The sequence below is a fragment of the Akebia trifoliata genome, chromosome 15 (genome assembly GCF_017979445.1).
Source record: "Akebia trifoliata isolate Shusen 1 chromosome 15, ASM1797944v1, whole genome shotgun sequence".
NCBI lineage: Eukaryota > Viridiplantae > Streptophyta > Magnoliopsida > Ranunculales > Lardizabalaceae > Akebia > Akebia trifoliata.
In genome coordinates this window covers 1268382-1292124 of record NC_141389.1, presented here as the reverse complement: position 1 = coordinate 1292124, position 23743 = coordinate 1268382, and the positions used below count along the sequence as shown (strand labels likewise).

At 31.8% G+C, this 23743-nt stretch overlaps 1 protein-coding gene across 1 annotated transcript; it reads left to right on the top strand.

Annotated features, from left to right (window-relative positions):
• Positions 1–1828: 1828 nt before the first annotated feature.
• On the top strand, positions 1829–14123 carry LOC147383803 (beta-glucosidase 12-like). The gene is made up of 13 exons (XM_086424849.1): positions 1829–2038; positions 2133–2202; positions 2951–3009; positions 3086–3161; positions 5172–5249; positions 5326–5413; positions 7465–7717; positions 8566–8681; positions 10237–10454; positions 10899–10930; positions 12575–12677; positions 12765–12873; positions 13775–14123. The coding sequence occupies exons 1-13, from the start codon at positions 1856–1858 to the stop codon at positions 13941–13943; spliced, it is 1554 nt and encodes a 517-aa protein (XP_086280975.1). The 5' UTR covers positions 1829–1855; the 3' UTR covers positions 13944–14123.
• The last annotated feature ends 9620 nt before the right edge of the window (positions 14124–23743 follow it).

Below are 23743 nucleotides of genomic sequence, written 5' to 3'. Positions count from 1 at the left end.
AGATTTACAAACCAATTTTCATTGTGAAGATTTTTCCGCACACCTTACGAATGTGGCTGTATTTATTTATAGAAAATTCAAATTGAACATGCTGCAATCAAGGGATATTAAAGTCTAAAAAATGTAGAGCAACTAATTTAACAAATTCTTGTTGTAACTTCTCTCCTTAAATGTTGTGTCACAACATTTACCCAATGTACCTGAAACCGATTAATCAGTTTTTGGGTCCATTACGAGAGACCCGATTAATTTTCGAGTCAATTATGGGTAGTGATTTTAAAGACCCATTATGGGTCACCATTGGGTAACTGCCAAGTACCCATCGGGTTAACATTCAATATCTTCTCAAATAAATAATTAATTCTCAAGTCTCAACCCTTTCTATTTTCTAAACTTCTGTCTATATTCCCTTCTCTCCTTCTCCATTTTCAACTTCAAAGAAGAACATAACTGCACTCGCAGACTTATAAGTTAGATTTGCCTCATCTTTAATCCTTTTAAAGAATAAAACAAGACATTTTATGGTTTATTTGGCTACTACATAAATCATCTTACATATCCTGACCTGAGTTTTCCTTGATCTTGTGATGTTAAACCCTGAACTGGATTAGTTTATATGTTGTTTGTTTGAAATTGTGCTTAAAATGGGTTTAGTTTTCTACTACTTTATCTAACAATGATGCAAGTTTGTTCGTATATAAAAAAAATTTGTTCTTATATAAAGAATTTTTCAAATCCAAATTGCACATGATATTAAATCCCAAAATAAACATCTTTAAAAAAAAAAAAAAAAATTTCTGATACAGAAAACTTAAAAAAAAATTACGAACCTTGATTTTGAACTTGAATCTCTACATCAATTTCTTGTTTTCTTTCACACTTTTTTAAGTTCTATAAAAAAAATATATTAATTGAGGTATTTCAACTTTACAAGTTACAAAGTAGAGGTGTATTTGTAAATAATAATTATGAGAAAAACAAAATAGAATAAAAACAAAGGGAAAAAAACTTCAAAACTTTTAAGGATATATTTAGAGATTGAATAACCCTTTCATCACCAAGTAACAAAAGTTTCTTGACCGTGTCACCTTGTGGCATCAAAAACATGATCCGATTCCAATAGGAACGTAGAGGAATTTTTTTAAGAAATTTGAAAAAAGAAATTAAAAAAAGTTATTTTTCACCATTGAATTTTAATTTTAAATTTGATAGTTTGGTGGTCATCCATTTTCAACACCGTGGACAAATCCAAAAAAAAATTTTTTTTTCTTTACATACAATGTAGACGTCTAGGGTCTTGGATTCTCCTTGTGGTAAATCATGGCCCAAACGACCTAGTAAGATTTCACTTTTTACTATTATTAGTGTCCATAAAATTCATATTGGACAAATATTGATTTTTTTTTTTTTTTATCTGAGTTTTTGAAAGAAATTTAAAGGTCTCTGGTGTTAGATTGTTAATGTGATAATCCATTTTAAGCAAAACGACCAATATTGGATTTTGGGTATGTGTTGGGTGGGTTCTAATTCCAAGGGTCTCATACCCGGATCCAAAATTGAAACCAATGTTTTGGGTCCAATTCTGGGTATGCATGGAACCAACCCAAACCCGACCCATTAACACCCCAAGTCTTGGATAACACAACTCCCACCCCAAGTTTCGGATAACACGACCCTTTAAAAAATAGGAGATTGTTGAGAAGATTCATTCACATCCAATCATTTGGTTAACAACACCCAACCCTAAATTGGAATTGGACATTTTAGTCATTTTTCTTTTTCTTTTTTTAAAATTGGAAAAAAAAAAGTTAGTCTGGCTCTTTATATATAATGGGAGAATAGAAGACAATCAAACATGGAGAGTTCAAAGTTGAAAAACATTATGGGGATTCGAGTCAGTTTCTTGATGGTGTTCCTTGTATTGGTGGGTTCGTTGATTAGTACGGGATCCGTTGTAGCTGCTCATAACTCCGTTTCGTTCAACAGGAGTAGCTTCCCACCTGGTTTTGTTTTTGGGACAGGTTCTGCTTCTTACCAGGTATGAGTTTTTGTTGTTGTTGTGGAAGAATCTAGAATCTATTAAACACACACGTGTGGTGCTCTTATATTAGTACGTGTGCATGGTATTTCAGTATGAAGGTGCAGTCAATGAAGGTGGCAGAGGCCCAAGTATATGGGATACTTTCACTCATAAATATCCAGGTTTCACTCTCTCTCTCTCAATCAATTTTTATAAAAATCACGACATTTAAGAAGTGCTTTTTTACAATCCAGATGTTTTATACATGGTTTTTAAACTCGTCTGAGACCGAAACGTATTGCCCGAGTTAACTCGGTATCATAGCTGAACGAGACCAACTCCCAAAGTCATTTTTTGACCGAGTTTTACGTCTCAAGTACAATTTTTTGAGTTATCTCACGAGACGTCTCAAACGTATCAGAAAACTCGTCTGAGACAACTCGGTATCGGAGCTGAACAAGATGAGACACGATACCGAGTTTAAAAACCACTGTTTAATGAAAATCAGCTTATGCATTTAAAATTGTGTTTGATTAACCATAATACCCTTTAATTAAGATGATAAGTTAATCTTAAAAATAATATTTTAAAAAAAGTGCTTTTTCTGGTCTAGGCGTTATGTAATAATGTTTGGTGAGAAGCAATTTTCCAGCCTAGACGTTATGTAGTAAAGGTAAGGTGTCTGCACGAGGGTTAAATGACGGTTTCACCCTTCATTCTTCTTAACTCATCGATTAAACAACAACATCAATTTGACATCTCTCTACTATTACTTTTTTGTCGGCTTCTATATGAAACAAGATTCTCCTTAATGCAACTTCTTAGATTCTAAGCTTCTGCTTCTCGTAGACACGGAATCTTGAAGCAAAAGTTGGAATCAATAACAAACAGACCCTAGACAATTTAAAGAGACAATTTATGGTGTGTCAGGTAAAATAAAGGGTGGAAGTAATGGAGATGTAGCCGTTGATTTTTATCATCGATACAAGGTATGTGGGGTTTATGATTTTTATTTTATTTTTTATAAATTAGTTTTTTACTTAATAAATGTATGGGATTTTACAGGAAGATGTAGGGATTATGAAGGAAATGAATTTAGATGCTCATAGATTCTCCATTTCTTGGTCCAGAATCTTACCGAGTAAGACACTGATCCTTTTTAACTCAAGAATTGATCTCCACCATTGGATCTTTGAATTATTAACGTTAAACATAATAATTAAATAAAAGAAAATTCTATTTGCACATCTTATTTATAACAACCCAATTAAAGAAATCTTGTATCAAACACCAAATAAGAATACTCATTCTACCATTGGAGTGTTGCTAGAAAAAGTCGATGTGGCAATAAAAGTTTTCGAAATATATTCTGCTAAGAAAGATGCAACTTGGGCAGCTCGACCTACCCAACAAGCTCAACTCGAATGAGTCAATCTTGGGTTGGTCCTTATATAACTAGGTTTGTTTTGGCATTTGGTTCTCAAGCCAGGGTTGGTCCCAGTGAAAACAAATCCACATCCCAAAGAGTTATGTCCGTTAGGATGATAATATTCCTCCACACTACTTTGTCTACAGCCAAGTCTTTTATTATTGAAATTGTGTTCATATCTGCTTTCATTATCTCGATCCATGTTCTCTTACATATTCCATTAGTTTTTTTTTTTAATTTTTTCTACTTCAATATTTGGGTTTGTAATAGACATTCATTGAACATGCCTTAACCATCTCAACTGACTTTCTCTTAGTTTATCGTCTGGAGTTAGTCTTACATTTTTGTTTTTATGCGTTGATATATTTCTATTTAATCTTTTATAGTATTTCCACTCATTCATCTCAACAAGCCCATCTCTGCTACATAATAGATTAACATTGTGTTTCTTGACCACCGAATATTCAGTTCTATAAAGCATAGTTGATTTTATTATCTTATAATTTTTTTTTTCTTTTAGTTTGATTGATATACACTCCAATCACATAGCACTCCAAAAGTAGGTCTCCACTTTAATCATCTAACTTTGATTCCGTAGGAAATCTCTCTCTCTCTCTCTCTCTCTCTCTCTCTCTCTCTCTTGATCCTTATGTATAATAGATCTGAGATAATGAAAATGGTCACTTCGGAGTGTTTCTAGACCCTCAATTTTATTGGGCAATTATAATTTAAGATGAACTTATAAATATATCACTTATACAAGTATTTCGTATGTACAAATTAAATATCTACGACTAACCCAAATACGGATTAGATTTAGAGATGTTCAGCTTGAGCTGGATTTTGATTAAACATATTTTCCCTAAGCTCATGTCGGGTCAAGTTCTGCTTTAGTTTTTGAATGTTGAATCGAACATCCCCATCGATCAGCTCAACTTGGGGGTTATACAGAGGGTTGGCAATAGATCAGTTCGGTACTAGATCAATATCATTCCAATATCAATCCGAATTTTTTTAAAACATGTACCCGATCCGATTGGATTAATGAATGTGTGGACTAAATCCGATCTGTTTCATTTTATGCTTAATCCAAAACCAACACAATCTGATTTGAACACATGCCTTATTTTCAAATTATCAATGTTCAAAAATTTTCAAAAATATAAATTTATATAAAATTTTAAAGAATCTACTTTCCAATTACAAATATAGAGGGAAACCAAAAAGACAAACGTTTTATATATAGGTAATATATGAAATTAAAAATAAAAAAATTATTGAAATATGTTCGGATTGGATTTTTTTCTAAAACAGGTTGGGGTACATTTGAATCCAATTCGAAATTGTTTTTCGGACCTATGATTTCAATCGGAATCAAATTTTTCATATTTATTTTTAGATCAGGTTGGTTCAGACATTAGGTATATTTCACATCATTGCCAACCCTAGTTATATACAATCATATTTAATGATAAAGACATTTATCATCCCATTGGGTCCACTTCGGTTTTTTTTTTTTTTAATTAGTAGTTTCAATTATATATTTATTGTAATCTATGATATAAAACTCATCAAGTCGACTCCTATTGATATCGATTGGACTCAATATACAACTCAAGTGGAGAGAACTCAAACTAGTTGGCTCGGAATTTCGTCGAGTCATGAGACTCTATATCTCTATGTATGTTTAGTTGATCGTTTCTGAATATTCAATTTTCTCAGATGGAAAGCTAAGTGGGGGAGTAAACGAAGAAGGCATTAAATATTACAACAATCTCATCAATGAGCTCCTATCCAACGGTCATCATTCAATCTCACACTCTTATCTTTTGCTAACATGAGCCTATGTCTCTGATCTACTACTTATCTTGCGCAGGTCTTCTACCCTTTGTGACTCTCTTTCACTGGGATCTTCCCCAAGCCCTGGAAGACGAATATGGTGGTTTTTTAAGTCCACGTGTCGTGTAAGTAACTTAATATAAACTAATGATGACTGTCAACGGTGACGATACAGTGAATCAAAACCATCAAAAAGTGGGTCCCATCTTAAAATTCAACCATCAAAAGTGCTTATTTGTAAAATTTAAAATATTTGTTAAACAGTTTTTTTTTTTTTAAGATGAGTCTGACTAGCCTTACTATGTTAGTAAGGATTTCACCCTTACTAAGGGCCCTTGACTCAACTTGTGGCATCCAAAATGATGATATGATGCTTCAAGATTTAGAGGACAAAATTATATGAACTTTGAAAAAATAAAATCTAAAAAAATTATTTTTCACCGTTAATTTTAAATTTAGGGGTTATAGGTGAAAGTTCAATAGTAGTTGTCAATTTTCAAAACCTTGGATCAAGACAACAAAAAAAAAAAAATTGAATATTTTATTACAATTAAGTTTTTCCATAAAAACAAGAGGGCTGTGGTGTTGGATTGCCAATGTGGTAATCCATTTGACCTAAATGACAAGTAATAAGAAATAAAATCTTACTAAGTTAATAAAGAAAGTGTTTGTTTTTTAAGATTGCATTGTAAAATAGTTTTGCAGTTTTGAAAAGAATAATGCCGAACTGATATCAATATTGTACCTCATATTGCATATCGTGACATATAGCATGACTCTTTTGAAAATTAACGACTGTAATTATTAGGTGGCGTGGATTGCAAATTTCTTCTATTTGACCAAAATAGCCATGATTTTATTAAATTTAAATAAGTATGGGAGTATTTGTGAGATCCAAATTTTGGTGCCAACCACTTCTACCCAACCTTCTCTCATTATAATGGTAAAAATAATATCCAAAGGGGTTTATTCTTAAAATTCATCTTATAAGAAAAGGACATTTAGAGTTCATGGAACTAACAAAAAAGGGTTACTTTTTTAAACTCAAAATAAGACTATTTGCAACAGTAACTCATGTTTTTGGATAGAAATGCCCTCACTTATAATTTCTCTAATAAATCTTTAAAAAATAATCTTCTAAATTATAACCTTCTTCCTTCCAACAGGTTACAATATGGAAATAGAGTGAGAAAGATCTATTTTCTCTACCAAGAAGTCATTCGAGTTCATTAAATAGGTTTTAGATTTGACAAATAATTGTGACCCTTGTAGATCTTCGAAGTCTTGTGTTCAATCAATGACCGATAGTAAGATTTGAAATCTTACTCAGTTAGTCATGATTGCCTAATTCAAAAAGTAAGGATTGTTCAAATAACAAACTTAATAAAGGAAAGGAGTTTGTGTAATAGAATTGCTACGAATATATAGGTCTGTCCTGTAAATCTGTCTTAATAAAATGTATATTTTAGACACACTCCTTGTAAAATTGGTGATATTAGGTTTACCTCCTTGTAAATTGGAAGATTAGGTTTACCCCCTTAACCATAAGTCAATGATGTTTTTTTCTAGATGATTTATTTTGATATTTTCGAAGTTGGGTTTAGTAATTAAGTATTTAAAGAGCATTTTGAAGAAAAAAAAATCAAAATTTCACCATTGAATCACCAAGAAAACACACCATTGATTTATGGTCAAGGGGATAAAAGCCTAATCTTGCATTTTGCAAAAGGGTAAATCTAGCTAGTATCACCAATTTCAAAGGTGGGTGTTTCTAAAATACCCTAATAAAAACTCCACATTCAACCTCTTACCCATATAAAAATGGTCAAATGAGACTACTTGATTTCCAAACAAGTCATTTCTAATAATAATGTTTTTAATGATAGAATGTCATCTACGTAACAATAACAGCATTTTCAACCCGAACGGGAGGCCTAGTGGCAAGCCTAGCCTTGACAAACTCCTTGGGAAGGGTAGGTCAAGTGTTTAAAACCCCATAAAACAATGAATTTCTTGGGGCCACCCTTCAGGGTCTGATTGACCCTTGACTCAAACAGTTGTAGGTAGGACTTTTTGAGGGGTTGGTTTGTGTGACCATGGGATTACTCTCACCCCGAAGGGTGGGGATGCTAAAGTGAGAAAAAAAAAATTTTGATCTAACTGGTTTGAAATGTAGGCAAGATTTCAAGGACTATGCGGAGCTGTGTTACAAGAAATTTGGTGATCGAGTGAAGCATTGGATGACCTTAAATGAGCCGTCATCCTTTTGCTATGGAGGATATGTCTTGGGCATGTTTGCGCCCGGCCGATGCTCTAAATCGGTTGGAAATTGTAGCGTTGGCGATTCAGGGAGGGAGCCGTATCTGGTGGCTCACCACCAGCTTCTTGCTCATGCAGCTGCTGTAGAAGTTTATAGGAAAAAATACCAGGTGAACATCGGATCATTTGGATGGTTGAGATTTTTGGAGTGTTGTTGATTGGATGACAAGATGTGTGCAATCTTCTGTGTGTGGCTTGTGCACAATCAATTAAAATACTTAGGGACTATTAGCTAAAATACTAAAGGATGATTTATCAAAACATGCACTATTCATTTTAATTCCGAAATCATTAATTTATCATTTTCAAAATTAAAATATATATTTTTTAAGTGGAAAAAAATTCACAATTTTATAAAACATAACCTTTTTTAAAACTATGAAATTAAGTAGGAAAAGTATTTATTGTTTTGTAGAATAAGAAAAAAAAAATTTCACTTTAACAAAAAATATTTTAATTCCAAAAATATTTAATTTATTATTTTCGGAATTAAAATGAATAATGTGTTGTTTTAATAAATTTTTAATTTTACTTCACCGTTTTTGATAATTTTTCCCAAAAATTTTAGGCACACCTGGGGGAAGAGGGAGCGGGGGCTAGGCTAGATCAGTTGGAAATCTAACTATTATGTACCTAATCTAGACATGTGTTGCCCATCCCCCTTTACCAAAGGTTTCGTTCCATTTAGATACACAACTACATCCCGACTTTATTGAGACGAGAAACATATCTTCTGGATCCGATAGATAATCCTTGATCAACATCTCCTCATGACAAGAAGGTTTCGAGTGGTCTTCTTCTGAGTTGGATCATGATGTGTGCGTTGTCCCACTTCTAGATCAGTTTCATCAAGAATCGTGGATATCCATGATGTTATCTGACTTCGTATCCCAAGGAACCAATGTCATTATAATTGAGTGAGAATTGTGTATATTTCTTACCCCTATAATCTGTGCAGGAGTCTCAAGGGGGGAAGATTGGAATGGCATTGGCTTTTACTTGGTATGTGCCTTTCTCCAAAGCCAAGGCTGACCGTGATGCCGCTCAGCGAGCAATTGACTTCCAATTAGGATGGTAAGTCTTGTACAACCCTATTAAAAAGTACGATAAGTAACTATCATGGTTTTAAAACTCGGCTTCATATCTCGTCCATGTCAGATATTGAGTCGTTTTGGACGAGTTTTCCGATACATTTGAAGCGTCTAGTTCAACAATGAAAAAAATGAATATGGGGTATTATATCTCATCTGATACATTGATTTTTCTGTCTGTCTTGTCCATGCCTGATACCGAAACAACTAGGGCGCTACGTACGTCTTGATCTTGGACAAGTATTGAAACCATGGTAACTACCATTGCCACACCAACAATTCACTATCACACATCAAACACATAATTAAGGGTTAGGATCCTGTTACGCATGGAAAAAGAAACACATGATCTTGACCGTTGAAACACAAAATACAATGATTGAGATTAATTCTCGAAATAAGTATATTTGAAATGTGTGTTATTGGGATACATATAAATCTCAATCGTCAAATTTCAAGTTTAAATGGTTAAGAACATGTGTTTTCTCAGGAGTCATTCTTCATAAGTAATTTGAACCCGATCCCATAATTAAATGGTCACAACCCTAGAGTCAAGAAAAAATGATTAATAAAGAAAATAAGAAGTGCCGATGATTGAAATTTGAAATCCAATGGTTGTGATACAATATATATCTTGAGGATATATAATATTTCACAAAGATAAATTTCAAACATTAAAATATCTCATTTTCCAAGAGTCTCAACGGATCTGATCCCAATCGTTCTCAAAGAAATTATAAATTAAGACAAACAATTTCTAAGATTTTAAAACAAAGAGGAATAATATAGAGAAGATTTTCTTTGAAAAAGAGGTTCTAAGGATTTTATGAAGCTAGGAAATTTACTAGTTGTGTATCCCAAGGGAAAATCTACGATTCTTGCAAGGTACACATCAATTGAGCTTTTGAATTACCCTATCAGTTAGAATTACAAAATCATTAAACTTATTCAATAATTTCTACTTAGATAATAAGAGAACTTCTATTGTCACACCAACCTTTACTTGTGTCACACTAACAATATTTTCTTATTAAACATTTTACCCAATGATATTGCTCCCTATTTTTAACTCTAACAAAGTCAAATGAAAGCATGGTTTGACATCTCGTCTCTGACAAGTCAACTCGTTATGGTCGAGACACTCCATAAATTCAATTTATATTGATTGATTTACGCATATTTAAATTAAAATTATTATACTTTTATAATAAAATAAAATATGTTAATATTTAGTCATAAAATAATATTTTATTTATATAACAAATATTTAAAATCTAAAACTAATAATTATTTTAATCAAAAATCTATAAAATCCCAGTTGACTCGGCCAAATTTTATTGACTTGGTTGGGATTTTCAAAATATCATCTGAGACATCTCGTTTATCTCACGAGATGATGTCAATGTTGACACACCATGTATATCTGTATCGGCCCTGAACGAGACCAAGATGACTCAGGTGAGTCATCTTGGTCTCGGACGAGATTTTAAACCATGAAAGAATGTGATTTAATTAGGGCTCTCTGGTTATTTTCACAGGTTCATGGATCCTTTGACCAAAGGTGTCTATCCACAAAGCATGCAATCGCTTGTTGGGAGTCGACTACCACAGTTTTCGGAAAAAGAATCAAGAATGCTAAAAGGATCATTCGATTTCGTTGGATTCAATTACTATACAGCAAGTTATGCAATTAATGTTCCCTTCAGTAATAATGTTGAAGCAAACTATCTTACAGATTACCGTGCTAATCTCACTGGTAAGTAACAAATTTAAATTAATAATAGAGTTAATATTGCCAGACCAGCTTTTTCTTATATAAACACCAACTTATGAAATTACACATCAGATAAGGATCACACTACATTCTTGAAAATGGAACAACTGTTAGAAGAGTTTTTTCTTTTTTTTTTTTTTCATCTTATAATAAATCTTGCAAGGTCGAATGCGCATGGAGTCAACTCGAAACTTGACCTAGTTGACTCGGCCATGTGGAATTTTGAGTTGAGTCAGTAACGTAATCTTTCTCGAAAACATATATTAAAAATATGTTTAGACTCACTCATGTTGACTCATGAGTGCTCAAGTTAGCTCTAATCGATATACATCCAAGTTCTCAAGTTATATTAACATTAATAGAATTTTAGTTATGTGTTTTAGTTTGAAAAAGAAACTAATAAAAGATTGTTTATTGTCCTGGCAGTGGTGAGGAATGGGATCCCCATTGGTGTGAAGGTGAGAATTAATGCACTAAAATAAATAAATAAATTATAAAAATAAAAAAGTACGATATTCCATGCATGTTACGTGTACACATAAACATGATTTTTTTTTTTTTTTTGGCATAAATTTGGGACCCACGTGGAGATGAATTCAAGGTTACAAAGATCATCCTCACAAAATATCATCTTTTTCTGAAAGAGTTGGGGTCAAACTATTAATGAATCTCACTCTTCCATTCAATTCTTTCCAGATACATGTCTTCTGTCATCAACGTGATTTCATATTTGAAAAGTTAGAAAATCTCATAATGGATTGATTGTTTGTGAGAATGATATATATATATATATATATATATATATGGGTCACGTTATTACGACCCCCTTTGCGACCCCCTTTGCGACACACCTTTTTGTCTTATATGGGCAAAAATGTTTGGAATGGGCTGATTTTTTGTGAGGATGATCTCTATGGTGAGGGGATCATCCTGGCAAAAAATCATCCCATTCCAAAACTTCTAACCCCATCAAAATTGATTTACAAAAATTGGACGGTCTATAATTTTTCAACAAAAATCGGACGGTCTAGAAGTTTTGGAATGGGCTGATTTTTTGCCAGGATGATCCCCTCACCATAGAGATCATCCTCACAAAAAATCAGCCCATTCCAAACATTTTTTCCCATATAAGACAAAAAGGTGTGTCGCAAAGGGGGTCGCAAAGGGGGTCGTAATAACGCTGTTCTATATATATATATATGGGAAATGTTCAGCAACAAACATTTTGGCAAAACATTTTTCAAAATATGGGTTAGAGGTTTTGGAATGAGCTGATTTTTGGTGAGGATGATCTCTACAGTGAGGAGATCATCATCACCAAAAATCAGCCCATTCCAAAACTTCTAACCCATCAAAAATGATTTACAAAAAATGGACGGTCCACGATTTTTCAACTTGTAAACATGGGGCTAGAAGTTTTGGAATGAGCTGATTTTTGGTGAGGATGATCTCCTCACCGTAGAGATCATCCTCACCAAAAATCAGCCCATTCCAAAACCTCTAACCCATGTTTTGAAAAATGTTTTGCCAAAATGTTTGCCAAAATGTTTGTTGCTGAAAGGGACCCTATATATATATATATATATATATATATATATATATATATATATATATATATATATATATATATATATGTATATATATAAAAGAGTGTTCAAAGGCCACATTTGAAAATGCATGTAAAGACGAACATTAATGCATACAAGCATTTATTATATAAAAGATTAATATATCCCTATTTTTTTTACTAAAAGACAAAATAAATAAGGGTATTACTAACAACAAAAGTGTTGGAGAATGCTAACGTCCCGTGTGATATTAGACATAAGCATTCCCCATAGATATATAAATTGGATTGCATAAACCAATTTCGGGTCATTTGGATCAATGATAGAAAACCCACTGACTTTGTCTCAAGTCATCATACTCAATATGAGTCAGACTTGAAATAGCATCCAAATCATTGATTCTGGTATGATCATCCAAATCATTTTAATCAATGTGGGGCATGGAGCTTGAATTTGAATTGTACGATTGGGCCAAGGTGAGCGTATTAAACCTCGACCCCACCCATTGATACCCATCATTAAATGATTTTGCAGGCTGCTTCAGATTGGCTCTATGTTTATCCGAAAGGGATCCAAGACATCCTCCTTTACATCAAGAAAAAATATAACAATCCAACTGTTTACATTACTGAAAATGGTAAAAATTTGTATCTCTTTTACACAAGGGAACATTTATTTGATTTTTAATCAAAGTTAAAAATATATATATTGAGTTCTTTTGTAGGTGTTAGTGAGTTCAATAATAATACATTATCTCTGGAGGAAGCTTTGGAGGACAATATGAGGATAGATTTCTACCGTCGCCATCTCTTAGTTGTTAATACAGCTATCAAGTAAGTGTTGAACTTTTCAAAGGATTTATATTAATTAGAACCTCCCAAATTTAAAATTCTTTGATTTATTTCTTTTTCTATTAAAAAACTATTATATTTTTGCATGAAGTCCAGATTGTATGCACCAAGGGTGGAGGAGGGAAACCCTCCTCCCACACCTCAATATATACATCCCACACAAGGTACAATTCAGGGAAATTTTAAAAATGATGAATTTTTTAGGCATTAATCTCTTGGCTTGTGGGTTTCGTTACTACGTGAAAAAGGATAAATTCGACACCAAGGTCTGTCGAATTTGCTTGGATTTAACAAAATTTGACCGACCTTGACATTGAATTTACCTATTGTTATCATGTAGGCCCTACTTGATGTGCTGCAAATCATTTGCAAATGCAAATAATTATCTGAAATCAATTTTACTAGTGTTTGGTTACACAATGCAAATGATGTGCATTTGCAAAATATTTCCATGGAATCACCTAAATTCTTAAGAAATTTCAGCAAATGATTTGTGGCACAGAAAGTATCGCAAATCATTTGCAAAATTACAATAGAACTTTTTATTATAAAGATCAACCAATCACAAAAAAAAATTCGCAAGAGATTTTCCTATGGTTACCAAGCAATAGTAAATCATTCATCGTGAACTATTTGCATTGCAAAAGATTTGGAATGTAAATCATAGTGTCGTCTCATGTATTGAGGTGTGGGAGGAGTGTTTCAATCCTCAACCTCTGGTGCATAAGATCCGGACTCTTTTGCATGCCACGTGGAGGTGCATCCCATATAGATAGGTGGTTCTTTGGTCCATGGCACCCAATCCCTCTCTCCACTTATGTATATAAAGTGATGAAATCAATTATTTTAGTAAAAGTATATGTAATTTTTTGGAATTTTGCAGGAAAGGTGTAGATTTAAGGGGATACTTTGCATGGTCTTTGTTGGACAACTTCGAATGGCCAGATGCTTTCACTGTTCGATTTGGTATCAATTACGTAGATTTCAAAAATGGATTGAAGCGATACCCCAAGCATTCCTCTCTATGGTTTAAGAAATTCCTTCAGAAATAGAGTCGGCTTTATTTATCATAAATCGTCTTAATTAAATGAATCAGTCAAAGGATATTTGTAATTGTTTTGCTTCTTTAATTTATTGTCATAATAATTTATATGTAGAAAACCATGCATGTTTTGATTTTTATTATAATAACGAGGCTCAACTATATGGACTTGAGCCGTTCGCTTTGAACATATTTCTTTCAGGAGTTCGAGTTTGACGTGAGCTTTTTTGCATTAAAATTTTTTTTTAATAAGCATGATATTCGATATTCCGTAGAATAATTTTTAGGCATGTAATCATATAGATGTATATTTTGGCAGACCTACCATCTACACATAAAAAATTAAGCTTGATTGGTCATGACTTCAAATCATTAGATTCAATAATTTTTCATAGTTAATAATTAGGTACCTCATGTTTTCAAACAAATGACAAGCCCCCTTAAAATGACCTAAATGCAATTGTCTTCAATCTCGAACTAAAACCCCTAGTTGTTAAATTCTAGGGTAAATTATTTTTGGCCAACTCAATCTCGTTTTCAATCTATTGGATTCCAAATTTTGTAGAAAATTCTCAATTTTGCTAACAAAAAATCCACCTATCTACCTCTCTAAAAATCATATTTTGTTTTTTATATTTGAAGGTTAAAGGAGATAAAATCTTAAAATTGAAGTCATGTTTAACTTTAATTGGATTACTTACTTGATCACTCCTACCACTGACCTACCTATATTATCTATTATCTTATACATAAATTACATCAACCCTCTTTCCCATGGGTCCAGCCCAATGGCTTCCTTCGTTGTCTGCTTGCGAAACGAAACATAATGGAATGCAGGTAGACTCGAAAGATGTAGTACCCCCAAATTCTAACACGAATCCCCATGATTTTATGTTAGAATTCAAACCACTAAAAACACTACTAAAAATTGATAATAACATAAATAGGTTACTACATAATAATAATAATATGACAGTAAAAAAAGAATAATACATAACCAAAGAGTATTAGAGTGTGGAAACTAAACCTTAATTTTAACCTATGATCCACTTACAATTCTCCAAGCACACATTCTCAACATAATAGTATAAACATCTAAACCCTTAAAGCATCATCAAGCACATGGGACTGCAATTTATTAGCATAAAGAACTCTATGTGCTATCTTGAAATGTTGCTCTTCAAGGACTAACTCCTCAATAGCTAACATATCTAAAATGGTGAAAGTAACATGGGAGTAACCCAGTAAATATCATAAACTAACAGTTTCCTAAATATGAGATACATTATTCTAAATCATTTTAAAATATATGTAAGTTTTTCAATGTGAACAATAGTAAAAATTGTGAAATCATACCGAACATTTAAATATTTGTGAGGTTTGTCATAACATAAATCTCAAAAATAAAGAATAGTTGAAAAGAAATAAAAATATGTAAAAACTATCAATCTACTAAGTCTACTATTCAAAATAAAATCTCATACTTTAACCTTTTACGAAACATTTCCTAACATAAAGTAAAACAAGCTGGAAACATAAACACGACATTATTTAAATCAGTTTACAAGATAAATTTCAGTTCAATAAAATAAGATAAAGCATGTTTAACAATTTAAGTACAAACAATGGTAATATGGTTGATAAGAGCGTGAGAATCATGACTAAATACTTCTTAGTCAGGATCTGAATTATTCTAAACTTCACTGATGTGAAATCCCATCGTTAATTTCATGTTTTTGTGATCGGTCGTTATATTTATTGTTTGTCATGTAAAGATGTCTCTTGAATGGATAAGAATAAAATATAAAATTAATATTAAAACCTATTTTAGATTGGCAAGTAGGATCGTTTTACTGAGGTTTGGGAAACTAATATTCTAGATTTTAGAAAACCAAGGAAAAAATGGTGTGAATTTGGAGATTAAAATAAAAACTAATTAAATTAACTAAAAAAATCTTAATTAAAAAACATCTAAGGATAATGAATCTGTCAAAGATAATTAATATAAATTTATTTATTTTCAAGTTCATTTTAGATAACTCAAATTAAGAAATTGATAAAGATTATTGATTCAAAAAATATAATAATAAAAATCCTTATCTTTTTATAAATCTAAGATTATTTAAGATTTTTTTTTTTCTTTCAAAAGTTTTATCATCTAATGATTCATATTACAATGAGCATCCGATATAATGAGTTGTACCCAATAGTAATGGATCACATCGAGATGAAAGATAAAGAGAAATAAATCGAGAATACTAAATAAACAAAGTTTGGAAATCATACTTAATTTTTTTTTTTTTTTATCTCTTGAATTTAGTTAAACAATGTGTCTTCCAATTGTAAAATAAATTAATTAAAACTTAAAAATATAAATAGAGAAGAAAAAATATTAGGATAGGGGAAGAGATGAGAGAGACCGAAGAAAAAGGGAGTCCAAAAATTAGAGAATTAAGGTTTCTTTATAGACAAAAACTAGGGTTGTTTTAGAAGCTATGAGATATGAAGGATGAAGGGAATTCAGCAAATTATAATCTCCTTTGATTCCTTATACTCAATCAAAAGCATTAAGCATGAAATCGAGTCTTCATGGAAGTATAGTGAAATTCTACTGGAAATTTCATAACAGATTGAATTTTTTGTGAAGTGTGCTTTTGAATTTTATTGGAGAGAAACAAATCGGGTGACGGATTACTTAGCAAAATTGAAGTGCTATTCGAATAATTATTTTGTTATGGAAGAGATGAGTAATGTTCCTCAAGATCTAGTGAGAATTATTGAGGAAGATTTAATGTGTATATACACTGATTAGAAGTGTTTTCAGGGTGGGGTCCCTTTAACCCCAACTTATCAATAATAAAAAATAATAAAAAATAAAAAGAAAAAACTAAGGTTGCTTTGATAATGCGTATTCGTTATTTTTTCGTCTGAATCTGATCTTCTACGATAAATTGAAATATGTTTCCTTATCAATTTTAGTTATAACTTTGCTTCATTTTAATAATTAAGTTAAAAGTTACGTCAAAAATGGTAAAACGTGATAGACTTGGAGTTTCTAACTTATTACGTGTTTTTGACCAATTCGAAGTCCGAATGAGTTTTGTTTCATAAAATACAAATCTATTCTCTTCTAAATCAATTTGCCAACCCTTGTCTTATTTCAGTAAGTGAATCAAAAGTTATGTGCAAAACAGTATGACGTAGCAGATTTAGAACTTGATTTTTTTTAATTCAAAACCATCAAATCTCTTGAACTATGTTTTGACTTAGACTTTGACCTTGAACTTTGATATTTGACTTTAGTAGTTTTTCCACTCTTTAGTTTTTCAATTTTCATATACTTTACCTACGAGAAATGAACATATAATTAAATCTTCAAAATTCGTGAAAATACAAGCAATTTAGTCATTAAAATGTAAATTATTTATAATGAAATCATAGTTCTAGGTTAAAAAACATGGTTAAGTGCTCTATAAATAACAGAAAAATACACACTTTGAAACACTTAACACAACCCCAAACTTAGATTTTGCTAATCTTGAGTAAAATAGAAAAATAAAATAAAAATAAGCAATAAAAATAATGTCATTTTCGTATACTTCTTGACTGCATTTAGTGAATGCAACAAGCCTTTTAACCCTAGATTATCCCTAGTGGACAAATTCGACTCATGAGGATTTACAATGAATATACCCACAAAATTTCAACATATGGTATTTTATATCAAAATTTAATTAAATTAACATTTGAAAGTATTAAATTAAACTTATATCTACCTGAAAATCAATAATTTACATTTTAATAGAGTTAAACCATTATCAAATCTGTTAGGAGAATTTAGAAATACTATGATCTTGATTACACAGTGAAAGTCTCACTAGAACTTTGAAGTTCAACTTTAAAAAATAAAGTTAGACTCAATATACCTAAAATAACCTAAAATCTAACTCTAAACTCAATACTTGTTTGGGATAGTGAAAGGCGTGGGTGTTCATGTTAATACCTCTAAGGGACTTTTTCTATGATATTCCTATTTTCTCGCATTTTTACTATTGACAATTTTTACCCTACTGAAACGCAGATAATTTGTCTATATTGGGATTTTTTTTTTTTACTTTTTCATTCTTTTGACTTTTATTTCTTTTGGATCTTTTCACTACATTCTGCATTTTATACTTTAATTTTTTAACACATTTTTCTTTAATTTTTTTAAATAAATAGTCATTTTCAATGTACTTAGTCTAATCCTAAGGTTGTTATCAAATATGTAAATACTTAATTTTTTTTTTATAACTAACTAACTAAAGGACAATGAAGTTAGAGTTCACTAGACTTGATTTTCCCTAATATTCTATGCAAATAGATGTTTCACCCTATTCTAATCAATCTATACTCTCAAAACTAGTTAAATGTGTAGTAAATTTTTTAGAAATGCAATTCTTTCAAAGATCTACTAAGTGAATGATAATGAAAAAACTCAAATCATAAGGTTCGTTACTGAAATTCTAATTTTTCTAATTTTAAAAAATATATAAAAATATCTACAAATGCTTTATTTTGAAAAATAAAAAATCAATTTTTTTTAATTTTAATATTTATTTAATAGCTTAAACAAATATTTTGATTAACCAACCCATACCCCCAAACTAAATTGAATATTGTTCTTAATATTCCAATTTTTATAATAAATACATGAAATGCAAATTTGGAAATAATTGAAAAAGAAAGGAAAAAAAGGGTGGAAAACACCTGATATAATGTATATTTGATATAGGAATGACTTAAAAAAATTGAAAACACTAAAATTCATTTTTCATCAGAGAATAAACACTAGTTTATGATAATAATAAAAAATCATTGATTGCCTAAAAACTCTAAAACCATTAGTTGCGTCCTAGAAACGTTAAGTTTAACGTCTTCAACTAGACGAATGGTAGTTCTAATCCTAATAAACAAGATCATTGATTTGTACCTCATTGCTCTCTAGAATAGAGTATTATAGATATGGCCTCAATCTTTATCCATTGACTTTGAAAATTGACCCATCCTTGGGGTTCTAAATTTTTATTGCGCCATGTTGGTGTACAAAGTGGACTATGTACAAACTTGACCATCTAATTTTTAATTTTCCAAAAAAAAATGTAACTTGGTGTTTGTAGAGTAGAATCTTCTGTCCTAAGTAGAATTATTTTACCAATTTATCCTCATAGCTAGTATCTAGATCAGATGTTATAATCAAATGTTAGTTTCAAACTCACCAAGGTAATGATAAGATTGTGTATATGTAAAAGTTTTGAGCTATAACTTTGGGGGGTCAATAGTTAATGGACTTGGCACGCTAATGAGGATAGGAAGTAGTTCTTCTTTAGATTTCCATTTATTATAATCTAAAGGAGATGTAAGATCTAACAATGCATTGACCTCTTCAGTAGACCTAATAATGTCATAACCCCTTCTAGAATGGATTGGATATCTGGGAGATCAAAAGGGTAAGAATTTTCAAAGGACTCATTAATGCATGTGTCGATTATGTTGACATCGTCTATATCATATAGATCGTGAATCTATAGATTAGTGTGGAAGATGTTTAGATTGACTTTCATATTATCGAAGGCGAGTGTCATGACTACATTCCAACAACTGATGGCTATATCCAACATGACTAGAAAAGGACAACCTAGAATCACGGGAACGTGACAATCTGGATTCATAACGGGATCTATGTCTAAAATCACGAAATCGATTGAGAAGTAGAATTTATTGACCTTGATGATAACGTCCTCTATAATTCCTTTTGGGATTTTTACCGATCAATATGCTAAACCAAGGGTGATGTTAGTGGTTTTCAACTCCCTCAAATCTAGTTGCTTATAAATTGGGTATGGTAAGAGATTCACACTCGCCTCTAGATCTGCTAGACCTTTTTCCACCATAGTATCATCAATGGTAATTGGGATTATAGGGCTGCCTGAGTCTTTATATTTGGGTGCAATGATTTGCAAAATGAAATCCGAGGTTTATACCACCACAGTAATTTGTCGAAGGACAAATGTTTTCCTCTTGATGATGATGAGATCCTTTAAAAACTTAGCGTAGGAAGGTATTTTCTTTGTGACATTTAACAAAGGGATGTTGATTTGGACATTTTTAAAAACTTTCAAGATTTTCCTGAATTGTTTACCCTTCCTATTATCCTGAAAGCGCTGAGGAAAATATGTCTTTGGCACATATGTAGGGATTGATGGCACACTTAGTGGTTTCTTACCTTTCTTTTGGTTTCCTACTTCAGGGACCTTGGTTCCTCTATGTCGAATTTACTACCTACCTCATACTAGCCTGGGATGTTATTTGCTAATTTGTGCTGCCTCTCAGGTTGAGTAGTGTTCGACTAGGAAAATGACCCATCTCTCTTCCCTATAGTCTGTGCCTACTGACCCATTTGAATTTCAAGCTTAACAATGGCCTGAGTTTGATGATGTTGATTTTGCATCATCTACATCATGTTAATTATCATGTCTTCCATTGATGGTTTTGGAGATAGAATAGTTAAGCATATTATCTGGGACGAGAGTTCTACACTAATGGGGTTGTTAAGTCTGTTGAAACTAATGTTGAGGAATTGGGCATTGATGGTTTTGGGAGGAATTTGAATTGAACTATTCAACCGAGTGGAGTTGGGCCTATTAAACCTCGACCCCCCCCCCCCCAAGCTACTTCATATTGGCTCTGTGTGTATCCAAAAGGGATCAGATCTCCTCCTTTACGTCAAGAAAAAAATATAACAATCCAACCATTTACATTATTGAAAATGGTAAAATTTTGAATCTCTTTTACATAAGAGAACATTTATTGGATTTTTTAATCTAATTTAAATATATATATTGAATGTTTTTTGCTGGTGTAGATGAGTTCAACAATGGTACTTTATCTCTCAAGGAAGCTTTGGAGGACAATATGAGTATAGACTTCTACCATCACCATCTTTTGTTTGTTAATAAAGCTATCAAGTAAGTGTTGAACTTTTTAAAGGATTCAAATTAGAATGTCCCAAATTTAAAAATGTTTTGATCTATTTCTATTTCTATTTATAAAAAAAAAGATATATGTTTTAGAGTTCTTAGAATTTTTAGATTAGATCGACGTGGCACCCAATTATATTTTTGCATGGAGCCCAAATTGTATGTGTCAGCGACAGACCCACGTTGCCTGGGTATCATGACCTTGGGCTATATATAAACCTAGGGCAATCATGATTTTACAAGCCAATTTTGTGGGGATGAGTTAGGCCCATGAGCTTCTAAATGGTATCAGAGTGATAACCACAGGGATGTAGGAAACACGTTACACACGAAGGGGAGTGTGAGTGATTGTCCCACATAGCTTAGGTATCATGAGCTTGGGTTATATATAAACCTAGGACAATCCTAACTTTACAAGCCAATTTTGATAGGATGAGTTAGTCCCTTGGACTTCTACGGTAGGCACCTAGCATGGAGGATTGAAACCCTCCTCCCACACCTCAATCTATACATGTCACATAAGCCACAATTCAAGGAAATTTTAAAAATGAGATATTTTAGAGGTTAATTTCTTGACGTTGGATTTACCCTTTTTATCATGTAGTGTCGTGGCATGTATTGAAGAGGTGCATAAGATCCGGACTCTTTTGCTTGCCACGTGGAGGTGCACGCCATTTTCATAGGTGGTTCTTTAGTCCATGCAACCCAATCCCTCTCTCTATCCGCTTAGGTATATAAAGTGATGAAATCAATTATTATAGTAAACCTATATGTAATTTTTTGGAATTTTGTAGGAAAGGTTTAGATTTAAGGGGATGCTTTGAATAGGCAGATGGTTATACAGTTCGATTCGGTATCAATTACGTAAATTTCAAAAATGGATTGGAATGATATCCCAAGCATTCCTCTCTGTGTTTTAAGAAATTCCTTTAGAAATAGAGTCGGCCAGCACTATGGTTTCACTTCTTTAAGCATGTTAATCGTATAGATGTAGAAATCAAACTTAATTGGTGATCACTTCAAATTATTAGATTCGATTATTTTCATAGTAAATCATTAGATATCCCATGTTTTCAAACAAATGACATGCCCTCATCACATAATATTTGTATGAGAGACTAATATAAAATGACCTAAATGCCTTTTGCGGTGTTTGTTTGCGCTATTTTTCAGTATTTATTGCTGAAAAAAATTAAATTCAGCACTTTTGTCAAAATAGCGCGTTTGTTTACTCTATATTTTCAGCGCTTATTGCTGAAAATAAGTGAAAAAAAATCCAGCACTATTTTGATGCTGAAAAAAAGTGCTGAAGCGGTAAGCACTTCGCTTTTTTCAACACGGACAAGTATGCCATTTGTTTGTTTGAGCATGGACAAGTATGCCCTTATTCTTAAAAGGATATTACCTCTTATATCCCATGGATAAGCATATAAACACCCCACAAATTAATAAACCCACACCATAGCTAAATTATTTTGTCTTATATGGGTTAAAAGTTTTAGAATGAGTTGATTTTTGGTGAGGATGATCTCTATAATGAGGAGATCATCCTCACAAAAAATCAGCACATCTTGAAACTTCTAACCCTATCAAAACAAGTTTAAGAACTGTAAATTGTCCTTTTTATTTTTTTGAAAATTATTTTTGACGAGTTAGAAGTTTCAAAATAGACCGATTTTTGGTGAGGATGATCTCTAAACCATATAGACCATCCTCACTAAAAATTTGCTCATTCCAAAAACTTTAACCCATATAAAACAAACAAAAAATGGCTATAGTGTGGGTTGCCCTTATTAGTTCATAGGGTGCTTTTATAATTACACATCCTTTATTTCCATCGAAAATTATTCATCCAAAATTAAGTTCTTTTAAAGTTGATTTCAAATTTTGGTGACTTGTATGATATTATTATTTTTAATTTGAAATTTGTGGGCTTTATAAATAGAAATTATTATTTATAAATTGAATATTTGAGTATTATTTATTATTTAAAAATAAATTGTATTTTAATTTTATAAGAAATAATATATTTTATTGTATTTGATAATAAATAAGCATTTGAAACATGCAAACAATGTATAATATGATTGTAAGGGTAACAAAGACAATTTACCAGTTTCAGCAATGTGTAACAAACATGATTCAGCATTTAAACAAACTTTTTCAACACTTAAATTCAGCGCTTATAAGTTTTAGTACTTAATGCTATTCAGCACTTATTTTTTTCAGTTTAACAAACAGCACCTTTGTCTTCAACCTCTAGAATAAATTATTTTTGGCCTATTCAATTTCTTGGATTCAATGTTTTGTAGAAAACTATCAATTTTTCAAACAAAAACCCATACCTTTCCACATCTCCAAAAATCATATTTTATTCTTGATATTTGAAGGTTGAAGGAGATAAAATCTTACAATTTTATTTTTTTGATAATCAGGTATACCTATAGACAACGGACCGAACTCGTGTCTAGGCTTTGCCTAGTCCATAGACCATGGTCTTGTCTAAGGACTAGTCCTGACATGCAACACCCACACATCCCACACCCCAAATAAGTGATTAATTAATGCTCAGAATTAACGTCGCTTATCGGTATGAAATTGTCATTGAGACAAGCCCTTAGGGTTTGATAAAATCGTACAATTGAAGTCATGCTTACCTTAAAATCCATCGTCTTTAAGCTGTTAACTTCTAGGGTAATCTATATTTAAGCTATTTGAGCTCATCGTCAATATCTTGTATAAACTCTTGATTTTTCTACCCAAAAATCTTTTATTCCTTTTCTTCGAAATA

Bases quoted from the DNA above. Each gene is read 5' to 3' on its own strand.
- LOC147383803 (XM_086424849.1), top strand. From the start codon at position 1,856: ATGGAGAGTTCAAAGTTGAAAAACATTATGGGGATTCGAGTCAGTTTC. The intron at 5,414-7,464 runs GTAAGTAACTTA...TTTGAAATGTAG, and splicing joins TTTTTAAGTCCACGTGTCGT to GCAAGATTTCAAGGACTATG. The intron at 10,455-10,898 runs GTAAGTAACAAA...TTGTCCTGGCAG, and splicing joins TTACCGTGCTAATCTCACTG to TGGTGAGGAATGGGATCCCC.